This window comes from Rutidosis leptorrhynchoides, chromosome 5 (genome assembly GCF_046630445.1).
Source record: "Rutidosis leptorrhynchoides isolate AG116_Rl617_1_P2 chromosome 5, CSIRO_AGI_Rlap_v1, whole genome shotgun sequence".
NCBI classification, from domain to species: Eukaryota; Viridiplantae; Streptophyta; class Magnoliopsida; order Asterales; family Asteraceae; genus Rutidosis; species Rutidosis leptorrhynchoides.
In genome coordinates this window covers 45,359,026-45,371,205 of record NC_092337.1, presented here as the reverse complement: position 1 = coordinate 45,371,205, position 12,180 = coordinate 45,359,026, and the positions used below count along the sequence as shown (strand labels likewise).

The following is a 12,180-nucleotide window of genomic DNA, read 5'->3' as shown; positions in this document are numbered from 1 at the left end:
TATCTTTAGAATCTCGAAGTCTTCGGAATGGTGATCTCCATAGTAAGAGTCTGTAGCTTTGCACAGATTTGTTAAAAGACGAAGCTGAAAAGAAGTGAATAGCAATCTTGACCCGAGCATTAATGTCACCGTCTTTGAGTATATCTCCCAACATTCGACTTTAAATGTAAAACTTGGATCTGTGGATTCATGGAAGATACGTGATATCTGCTTCGTAACATAGGTGGCAATGTTGACTCGATCTGGTTCAAGGTGAGAGAACGGATTGTTGCGCCTTACTTCCTCCGTAACAGCTTCTCGTAACTCTTTGATAATCAGATCAGCATGGTGATCAATTGTCACGTAAATCGCTAGTCTATCTGGTGTGCTTTCGAAATTATCTCTTTCCAAGAGAGCGAAAAAGCTGTGAATATCCTCGATCATTTGCAAATCAGAGTGATAAGTTGGGCGTCCGGTGGAAAGATACATGTGCTTCCGGATGAGAGTCAGTAGTGCTCGTTGGTTTGCTGAGAACGGAAGTGCAGATCCGGCTAAGGCGTTATAGACCTTAGAGTAAATGATCTTCTGATCTCGACAGAATCTTGTCTCAAGAATAGTGCGAACCACTGAATTGTGCTCTCGTTGCCTTTCTTCTTGGTAGATATGATCGTGAAGAGTGTTGATAAAGTCTTGAATGCGTTCTTCTAGGATTTCAACATCATTTTCTTCTCTTTGGAGATAAAGGATGTATTCTTCTCGGATAGCCATAATTCATTTTGTTAAGCGTAGCGTAAAATCAATTGTTAATTTACGGATGGATTCGAGTATATCTTCAAATTCATCGGTATCATTGATGAGGGTTATCATGTCTGCGTGTGTGGATATGACCGGAATCCGATCTGAAGAAGAGTCCAGCTCCCCTTGATCTGGTTCGTTGGAGAGTGTGAGTTATTCAGAATGTCTTCATGTTGATCTTCCTCGTCATCATCAGTATATTGTTCTTCTGAGGATGCGTCTGATGAACGAGTTTCTTCAGTATTCTGATTCTCCACTTTGATACTTGCAGGATCAATTTCTATATCCTTAATTTCAGCCTTGTCAGTCTTCTTCTTGAAGCGAATGATTAAACTGTGATCTTCCGTCTCAAGCCTCATTAATTTTTCGTGATGATCAATGCTCAGAGCGAGTATTATCGCAATTTCTTTTACGTCTTCCATTTTCTCTTCCTATTCAGCTTCCTCCTCTTCCTCTATTTCTTCGCTGGGATCCTCTTCTTCCATTTCTGGGTCGTCTACAGACTGTGATTTGACACCCATCTTGATATCATCAGTCGGTGGTGAAGACTCGTCATCGGAAGTGATCCGTCTGGTGGAAATAGCAAACATCTCTGCCTGTCCAGAAAGATCGGTTGGTCGGTCAATTTTGAAGGTAATGCTCTCCCCATGTGATCGCAGGATCAAGGTTTGATTGTACACATCAATGACAGTCCTAGCCGTATTCATGAAAGGTCTTCCTAATACTACTGGTGTGTGTAGGTCTTCCTTAATATCCATTACTACGAAATCCGTAGGATACAAGAATTTGTCGACTTTCACCAAGACGTTCTCAACTATGCCCTTAGGATATCGATTTGTGTGATCGGCGAGTTGGATTGTCATTTTAGTTGGTGACAAGTCTCCTAACTCTAATCTCTTGTAGAGAGAGTAAGGGATTAGTTTGATACTTGCTCCTAAATCTGCTAGTGCATGAATGGTTCCAGATTGGCAGATTGAACACGGGAAAATGAATCGGCCCGTATCTCCTAGCTTTGGTGGTAGAGAGTTTCTGAGTAATGCAGAGCATTCTTCACTCAGTGGAATTTTGTTAGAATCTGGTATCCTTTCCTTTGTAGAGAGAAGCCTTCGAATGTATCTCTTCTGGTTGGGGACTTTGGACATAGTGTCCAGGAATCTTCCATTAAGTTTGAAGGAATCAAGCTTGGATGGTTCTTCCTGTAGCCTTCCAGGATAGGGTACACGAACTGGAGTTTCAGGGGTCAACTTCTGAGTATATGTCGATTTGTTCTTGAGCCTTGCTGACCTTCTCCGTGGTTCTTACATTGAGATTACGGAATCCATTTGCTTTGCTTCTTCTATGTGGGGATTTTGGATAGTATTACTTGGTAACCTTCCCTACAGTCGGGTTTCAAGGCGTTGTGATAACTGTCCGAGCTGCGTTTCCAGACTTTTGAGCAGAGCCAATTGATTTCTCATTAGTATCTCCGTCCGACCTTGTCTAGCTGCAGTTCTCTGATTTAGCTGTTGTTGTCCTTGAATAAACTGAGTCAACTGATCATCAGCTCCGAGAGTGGGGTTAGTTGCTTTTGTAATCTGGGTGGTAAGGGAATTTGACTCGACTGGTGAACCAGTGAGTGGAAGTGGTTGATCGTAGGTCAATTGAGATTGTTGAGCTGGATAAGGTGGATAGCGATAGCGAAAGGCTGATTGCTTTGCTGGAATTGATTAACCCTAGGTTGTTGATTGAATCCGGGATTTGGTGGACGAGATGGGTATTGAACGTAACAGACAGAACCGTCAGGGTTTTTGTACTCAACTTGATATTCTTCAGTGGGTTATGGGTTGGTACAATTAACACAAGCTTGAACTTGGTTGACCTGCTGCGGCTGCGTCTTCAATTCTCCGAGTTGTTTAGCGAGAGATTTCATCTTATCCGTGAGAGATTTGATGGACTCCGTTTGATTGTTAAGTGCAGAGAGTGTGGCAGATGATGAAGTTGTTTCACCACTGTTCCAGTCATGATGATACATTGTCATGTTCTCGAGCAATTCCCATGCTTCGTTTGCGGTTTGGTTCATCAGATTTCCTTGAGCTGCTGCATCGATCGTCGTCCTACGATTTACCGTAAGACCATTATAGAAGGTACAGATTTGGGCTGACTATTCTAGCTGGTGATTAGGGCACTTCTTAAGCAGGGTTTTGAATCGCTCCCATGTAGTGTAAAGAGATTCATCATAACTTTGTTTGAAGTTAATGATGTCATTCTTTAGTTTGGTTTGTTTAAAAGGAGGGAAATATTTGGTTATGAATTTAGTAGCCATCTCTGTCCATGATGTGATGGAATCTTTTTCCATTCCTTCGAACCAGCTTTGAGTATGATGAGTGAGAGAATAGGGAAACAAGTATAGCCGGACTATATCTTGTCCTATCCCTGGCTGTTTGTAGGAGTTTGAAAGACATATGAATTTATCAAAGTGAGAATTAGGATCGTCATTCGGTAATCTATGAAACCGACAGCTATTCTGGATGAGTTGGATGATGTGATATTTTAACTCGAACGAGTGTCCTTGAATCTCTGGAAATCTGATCGGTCCTCCTTGGCCTTCAATCGAGGGTTTGGTATTTTCTGCTAAAGTAACACCTAATGCCATTTGATTTCTGATTCGTGCTTCCTTGCGTGCTTTAGAAATTATTGTGTCTGGATCAGGTACGAATAACAACAGCCCTGGTCTAGATCGGGTTTGGGTCATACACTGGGTATGCCTTTTTGCTTTTAATTTTAAATAGATAAACTAAACTTCTAAAGTAATCTAAGGTAAGCTAAGCTAGTCTAAGGTAGTCTTAATCTAAGGTAATGTAATCTAAAGTATTCTAATTTTAACTATCTATCCTAAGGTTGAATATGTTTTTGGTTCTGGATATTGATTTTCCTGGTATTTGGATAACCGAGCTTCGCACGAACTATTCAACAAACCAAGTGGCCAGGCTGACTACGGAGAGGCAGGATCCTTTTGGTTCCAATATAATTGGAGAATGTTCGGAAAATCCAACAACTAAGTCCGTGTATAATTGTCTTTCTTAGACACCACTAAATGCTTGTGAATAAGTTTGATAGAGAGCAGTATTGTCTGATACCAGTTCCCCGGCAGCGGCGCCAAAACTAGCTTCCCTCTTGATATGACCAAAATGGATGGTTTTATTTGTGCGGTGTCGTTAGGTCGCAACACGTCAGAATCAACCACCAAGAGGGGGTACTGTTTTAAATATATATTTAACGGGGCCTAAATCGTACTACTCCTTACTATGAGTAAGGAAAGTATGACATAGAGTCGTATTTTTGAGATATCAGTAGAATCGAACCTATATTTAAACCTAAGATAGTTATGAAGGAGTAGTGGTTACTTAATTTTTGGGATTTTCTAATTTATAAGACAGATAAAGTAAATGCGATAAAATTTGTAATTCATATAAGGTTAAAGTAAGTGCATACTATGATTTCATCAGTTACTTTGCCGATATTATGGAATGCTGGCTCATGAATAGGCAGAGCCCTTGTATTCATTACACTGGTCCTAAACGCCCCTGTCATATGACATGTCACTGGGTACTGCGCTAGGCTTGAAGATTCTGAATATACAGCAACGTCCTTTACCCCCGACGCCCGTGCAGTCTGACTACAGGCATACACGTTTAGACGGCTCATCCAATTGAGCGACTCGGTTGGGTGACGTATTAACATTCCACAAAGGTCTAAACTTTCTTAAGCATAATAGAATACATGGTTTACCATATCCGAAAGACGTGATGTGTTTCAATGCTTTCGTTAATGATTGGTCTTAAAAGATAGTTAGGCCCTTAAAAAGAGTTCAATCATAAAGAACACAATGGCCAAGTCAAGCTGACTTCCATGAACACATTCGGTTATCCTAACGGTCCAATCCTTTATGTGTCTAAACAAACAGTTCCTTAATTAACTAAGAATCCCTCAAGCGGGGTGCAATGCTTGAGACCGAGTTATGGTGCAGTGTACTAATCAACACTGACCGGGTTCCATGGCCTTACTTAGCAGAGGTGCAGCTTACAACAACTGCTGTACTTCAGCGTGCACGTTTGAAGTTTATATGCTTGGTAACTACACTAGCATGGTCTGGGATCAACAATGTACTAAGGGTCTAGTCAGATGTTTCACAACGAAAGAGTCCTCAGTCGGAATCCAAAGCTTGATAAACTTACTACAACCGGTGTACCTCAATTGATCTTACGTTGTATCCGATAGACTTCTCTTACCAAGGGGTGACACAGATAGTGTACTCTGAATCGGGATTCGCGACTTCCCAATAACAGAGCCAATAACTACGTTCTATTAGTTGGAAAAGAGATTGAGTTTAAAGTATAATCGGAAAGCATTTCAATGACATACACAAACCATAACATTATTTCAGCATTGTAACTGCTTACATCATAGCATACACTAAAGATAACTACTCGCTAATCATGGCAACAATATCACAGAACATAATGATAGAAGACATTATATAAAGATAAAGGATAGAAGTACCAGTAGATTAAACGAGTTCCGAATACAAAAGTGACAACTTCAAGACTCCAGACTGCTCCTAATATAATCTTCGGCGTTCTTCTCCGGGTACTAGGTTTCCCGCACGGAGTCGAAGACCTTGAAAGTATGACTGATAGTGTACAAGAGAGAGAAAGAAGTGAATTGAAGTGTGTGTTGGAATGAATGACAAAGACCCTTTTAATAAGCTAAATATTTCCCTGCAAACAACTGGTAGGCTGTTTGGCAGGCCGTTCAGGGGCCGTTTGCCAAACCAAGCTGTTTGCAAAGGCCGTTTGCAAGGGCCGTTTGCCCTGGCCGTTTGGCAGGCCGTTTGTGAGCCAGGCAAGCCGTTTGTGAGCCAGGCAAGCCATTTGGTAGGCCCTTTGGCTGGCTGTTTGGCAGGCCATTTGGCTTGCATGGTCAGCTGGATTCCCTGGATCGTAACTTGATTTCTTATCTTTCACCGTTTTCACTCTAGAATCTTCGTTTTAGCTCCGATTCTCTTGATTCTTTTTGCACCGTCTTCGTAATTACTTGTTCTTCAATTTTAACTGAAGAAGTAGGTATTTTGCAGAAAAGTTCGAATCTTTCTTGTTTTTGGACCTTAATACCGGGGTGAAAACGTGACTTTTTAGTCGATATCAGAGTCACTCGATATCACCTACTGGGACACGGGGCGTTTGTTTGACTACATACGGGAACATGTTGACTTCGAGGCATTGGATTTTTCTTGGTGTGATCCAGAAACCGATAAGTTTGAGTTTATCACGACCGAAAAAGAATGACAAGAAATTTTCGGGAGAGCGTTACTCAAATGCAACCGAATTGGGTTGTATTGTATTGGTATTTGGACCCGAAAATTCAACACCCGACCTCATCCTCACTACCCACACAAGAGTAGCAATGAGGGTTACGTGAGTGACGACACGATCGTCGTATTGAACTTGTTTTTTTTAAATTATTTTTAGGACTTTCTAATCGTTTTTTTAGGACTTTGTAATGGTTTTTATTTTTTATTTTTAGGAATTTGTAATGGTTTTTTTTATTTTTAGGAATCTGTAATGCATTTTTTTTTTTAAGAATTTGTAAAGGTTTTTTTTTATTTTTAGGAATTTGTAATATTTTTCTTATTAATAAAATTTTTATTTTTAGGATATTAATTGTTATATATAAGTTAATAATATATAAGTTTAATATAAAAAAATAGAGGTGAGACCAAGTGATGTGTACGTCATGGATGTTAGCAGTTTAGTGGTTGGTTAGTGATGAGAAGTAAGTGCTAATATGGCGCTGATGTGGCAGTCAGTGATCCCATGACGGACCGTCATGGTTAAGAGTGGTCTAAACTTCTTGATCCTATACTTTCACAAATTTCCATATTGTATTTTTTATTTTCATAAATTATTTTTATTTTCATAAAATTCTCAACAACCCATATCATCTATAATCACAATGGAACTCTCTTTCACTCTACTCACCCGACTCAGCTCAAATTTGGGTAATTCTCTTAATATGGGGTTTGGCTAATTTTCACAAACCACTGTTCCTACAAATGAACCTCGAGCAGTGTCAACAAGTTTTTGATGTGGCAACAATCACAATCCATCCTGCAAACACAACTCGAAGTTCAAACAAACACAACCATGGCTCGAAGAAAGTCTAGAGCAGATACAAATAGGTGGTTTTTGAAACATCTCAACTAAAATCCAAAAGGGCTGAATATCATTAGGAAACTAAAGACGAGTTACAGTTAGCTAAATCGTGGATTGTGGCTTCGAAGGATCCAAACCAAAGAATTGATCAAAACACGCTTTCGTTTTGGAATGTGGTTATTAGGGAGTAAAATTTAAGGAATCTACCATTCCAACGTTCGAAAGACATGGTGTCCAAGACAAAGTTGAATGAAGCATGTAAAAAATATGGCATAATCGTAAATAGTTTATAAAGGCATTTACAAATTGATCAATCCTATATTAAAGAGTTACTTAATTAAGAATCAAGTGCAATGATATTAAGATGGAGAATGGGATGTTTGATGATTATTTTGAGCCCTGATGATCGTCTTTCACTTTTCAATCAAGTGATCAACCACCCCGACTCGGTCTTGATTGTTAATTAGCATGATTCACCGTAACTCAATGTAAATATTCCTTGGGCAAAGTCACAAGTGAAAATTACAAAGGTCTAGGCAAATGGCAGAGAATCAACAACCTATAAATGAGAGGCCAAGCTCTCTATTTATAGTTTCCAGAATATTCGCGGTGTGCGGATTGTCTAACCATCCGCGCTGACTTAGCGAAAATAATCCGCAGTCTTTTATTAGTGTGCTATAATCCGCAGACTTAACTTTCAGCGGATATGTCAAACCTTTTGAATATACTTCGTGCAACTTCTGTTTTTAGCCTTTAGCAAATAAAATATACATATACAATGCTATGTATATGATCAAGTCCCCCCAGTTTATTATGATATATTTCGCGTAGCAAATGTATCATGATAAACTTCTAAAAAAATAAAATTTTCTATAAAAAATATGTTTGCAGCAGATGTTAATAATTTTTCACCGTGAATTTATTACCGTTGATTTTCACAATGATAACGCGTAATAACAGCAGTAACTCTGAAAAGGCTGTCAAATCATAAAATGTTGTAACGGCTACATAATTACCGTTAACGCGTTGCGGTAATTCTATCTGTTAAAAATTAATCATTACCCCTACGATTTCCTCGCCTGAATTTTAATTATAAATAGCAAAGCAACTCGCATTAACAACTTTACACTTTCATCATCAATTTTTTCCAATCGAAGTATATCGAAATCCGTACTCGCCACTTGCAATTTAGCAATTCACACTTTGCCTTTTCTAAATTCATTACCAGATCCATTCACTTAATCAAAAATGGCATCATCATCATCTGCTAACACACCCAATGCCTTCATGTCATATATGACGGTGGCAAAGATCGAAACCCTAAAGCAGCATTATCCACTGTTGGCTCAATTCTCTCCTACCGCATCATCGGCAGAGGATAGGGCCAACGCCCCTCCTAAAGATATGATCACGATCTATGAGGCTGCCATTTCTCACGGCAATTTACATCTGCCACTTACGCCTTTCTTTCGTAGCGTATGTGAGCATTACAAGGTTGCAATTGCTCAATTGCATCCAAATGTTATCAACAAAATCGTACTATTTGAGATGTATTGCAACGCACTTAATAAGCAACCAATGCTTAACGTTTTTCGCTCTTTCAACAGCCTTACCCCACACGATTAGGGGTGGTATTCATTCCGCGGCCGTCTTGGCGTGATGACTACTCCCAAAGATTCTATTGGGAACTGGCGCAGTTCTTTTTTCTTTATTAACAAGACTGCCCACGCCGACAGCAATATCGTGAAGACTTGGTGTACCGAGATGGATGCCCACGCGAACGATAAAATTACTCCGGATGACTTCGAACAGGAGATCCTCAACTCAATCAAGAATACTGGCTTGATTATGCGAGCATACGCCAACGGGCCGCTTTATATCAGCGGAGTCTCCATATATTGGCTATGGGGCGATCACAACGCGCTATTAGTTGATGAAGCAAACAATGGTATACCTCTTATACTCTTCTTTTGCGCAAAAATTCATTTTATCTTATACTATATTTGTAAAACTTTTTGCGATATAATTTTGCAGAAGTTAAACTTGACCAGCTGATGAGAACAGCGGACGTTAAAGCGATTAGGCCTGCGCGCCGCGCAAAGGACGGCGATGGCGAAATCATTCCCATTGATGAGCCTATTCTTAACACTTTTACTATTCCCAGTGGTGAAGACCGGGGAAAACGTAAAGCCACAACCGATGAAGTTACCACTCCCCGCAAAAGACGCCTTCACACCATAGCCGAGCAAGAAGCAAGTAAGTTAGCGTTATTTCACATTACTGCGCATATTATTCTGATATCATGACTGCGCTCATTAATTCATTTTATTTGCTTATCCGCTTTTAGTTGTTCTTTCAGATTCTTCTGAGGAGCCAGAGGAGTTATATAACATTGGTGAGGATATCCCCGAAGGCATTTTTGAAACTCCTGGCAACGAAGACTTAAACCTTCCCTACGAAACTGAAACATCAAACTGTAATGAAGACGCCGCGAAAGCTGCAGAGGAAGAGTATGCTAACAAACTCTACCGAAAACTCTGCAAGTTTGTGCCAAAGAGTGTGCACACTAAATACCGCGAACTTTCATTCGCTGAAGCCGAAAGATAGCGAATAAACAACTGTTTTAACGCCATTTGCTTAACCGTAGAAAATGTTGAACGGTTCATCACTATCTCAGACCACTATGACAAGAAATACGCAACTGTTCAAGCTCAGCGCAAAAAGATTCATAAGCTAGAGCTTCAATTGAAGAAGACTGAAGATGCGCTCAAACAGTCTCAAAATGAAAATTCCGCGCTAAAAATAGAGCGAAATTTGCGGAAAAGCAGTTTTCGCAACTTGTCAAGTATCTTCCTGAGTTTGGCGATAAAGTTATGGACTCCGCGCCGGTGACCAAAAAGTTCAAGGCATATGCTCAAGCATCTAAGCTCGCCACTCGTTGCGAGTGGTATGACCTGCTTTGCCAACTTGGCGACCTTTCGCAGCCACTTCCTGCTGACATCGCCAAAGAAATATGCCCAACAATAGAGGCGCAGGAATCACTGGATAAGGCGAAAAAGGAGGTCTAAAAGGTTACCATTCCGGCTTTGGAGGAGATTAGCCGGAAGGAGAATGTAACTTTTGAAGACATTAAGGCACTCGAGCTGTAGTGTGTTTGTGAAATTTGTACATTTGTAACCGCAATCTTGTATTGCACTTTTTGTATTATAGCGCGCTTCGCATAGCGCTTTATTAATGAAACTTTTTATATTTTGCAGTTGCAACTTTTATTTATTTATATAGCGCTTTATTCAATATATTCATAATCTAGACTTGTCCTTTGCAATTTTCAACTTTTATTATTGTGCACATAATAAGTATGTACTTTCGCGAAACAATATGTACTTGTATAAACTTATACATTATGAATCTTCTATGTCCGCCAAAACGATCCTTAGGTAATTTTATTAGCATTGCGAAGCATCTAAGTATGACAAGATCAAATGCTTAGAAAATTTTATCCTTACGCAACATTTATCACTTAACACAAGTGGGCAGCTTTACCACTTGGCTTTAAAGTTAAAATTTCATGAAATATCCGCATTGTTACTGCATAAGTAGGCTTTATCATTACTTAGCAAAATAATGCCATATATGTTAGAATTTCTGCAAACACTTAGTTGTGTTTTGCACAAGACTTTCATTCAGTGTTGCAAGATTTAAGCGTTTGTATTCTGCAAAATTATCACTACGCGTGGCCACACGAAGTGTTTTCTGCTTTGTATAGAAAGAAATCGCTAAAACATAAATTCACTACTTTTTATTCGCATTTTTTGAGAAATAACAATCATTAATAAAAACAACGTAACAGAGTACATATTCACTAAAACATGATTTACCAATCAACTGCTTAAAATGTTTTTTACGGCAAACATTTACTCTTATTCAGTGAGCACCGCATGCCCTTCAACACCAATGCTCTCTCCAGCAGTAATCATCGCGCATATTGGTTCCATTACCGCCGAAGTTAGCGTACCAATGCCTCTGCAAGTAGAAAACTTCACCATTCCATGCAACGTAGATGATATTGCGTCAAACATGCGAAAAGCAGTGCGCCCAAGAATCATGTTAAACCTAGATTGATTACGCATTACATAAAGGTTTAACAAGGCTTGCCGCTTTAGTAGTTCATCGCGATCATCTACCAATTCAATTTTCAATTCCAACTGACCAATAGGCCAAGTTGATTCTCCTGAAAAACCAGCCAGCGAAACCACGGTAGGTTTTAGTAAAGCCTTAACATGTGCCGGCAATTTGTTGAAGCACTGCTCATACATTACATCTCCACTGCTACCAGTATCAACATGCACCTTCATTATCATAATGCTAGTATTCGCAATGCGGCATGAAACCACCACTGGTTTATCAAGATCCGCGCTTAAGTTTATAGGAGGGAAAGTGATAGAGGGGCATTGCCAATTCGCGAATAGTTCAGATACTGGGAACACTGACATTTTTCTTTGAGCCTCCACTACATTAATAACCTGAATTTCGCGTAAATTCTCTTTCTTACTCACCATTTTAACCCCTAAATTCTTTACTGCGGGGGCTTTCCGATCAGCGTGAACAAACGCACCAACATTTGGCACTTGTGGAGTATTAGACTCTGCGGGTAAGATAATCGCATTTGCAGTACTTGCAGCGCCTTGAGCTATCAAATGGTCCAATTTACCTTGCTCAAATGCCTCCGCAATTAATTCTGCCAAATCTCTACAACGGTTAGTATCATGACCATAATCATCATGGAAAATGCAAAACTTGGACTTATCACGCCTGCTATTTTCCGCTAAAGGTTGAGGATCAGGAAAAGATTTTGCCACTCTTTCTTGCAAAAGAATTTTCTTAGGCGTCTTTGTAAACATTTGAATAATGTTGAAAGATTCATTATTCCATCATGAAGAATAACGATCACGACGGTTATATCCATGATTATCACCTTGACCATGATTTCTGTCATTACGCGGGTAACCACCACCTCCGTTTCACCTTAGATATCCCGAACCGCGAAAGTTGTCATTGTTTCCATCACGGAAATAATCATTATCATTACGCCAACTTTTATCCTTATCCCATCCACATGCGGGGGTTATAGCATTATCCTCTCCACCTCTGATGTAATCATATGTTTCTTGCTGCACCTTAGCAAAAGTTAGCGGAACATCTCTTCTCAAACGTC

General features: G+C 39.7%; 1 protein-coding gene across 1 annotated transcript; it reads right to left on the bottom strand.

The window, feature by feature from the left end:
- Positions 1–10,885: 10,885 nt before the first annotated feature.
- On the bottom strand, positions 10,886–11,866 carry LOC139848581 (uncharacterized). Its single transcript, XM_071838306.1, has one exon. It carries the CDS (start codon positions 11,864–11,866, stop codon positions 10,886–10,888), a length of 981 nt encoding a protein of 326 aa, XP_071694407.1.
- Positions 11,867–12,180: the final 314 nt, after the last annotated feature.

Coding starts and splice junctions, on each gene's coding strand:
- LOC139848581 (XM_071838306.1), bottom strand. CDS start 11,866: ATGTTTACAAAGACGCCTAAGAAAATTCTTTTGCAAGAAAGAGTGGCA.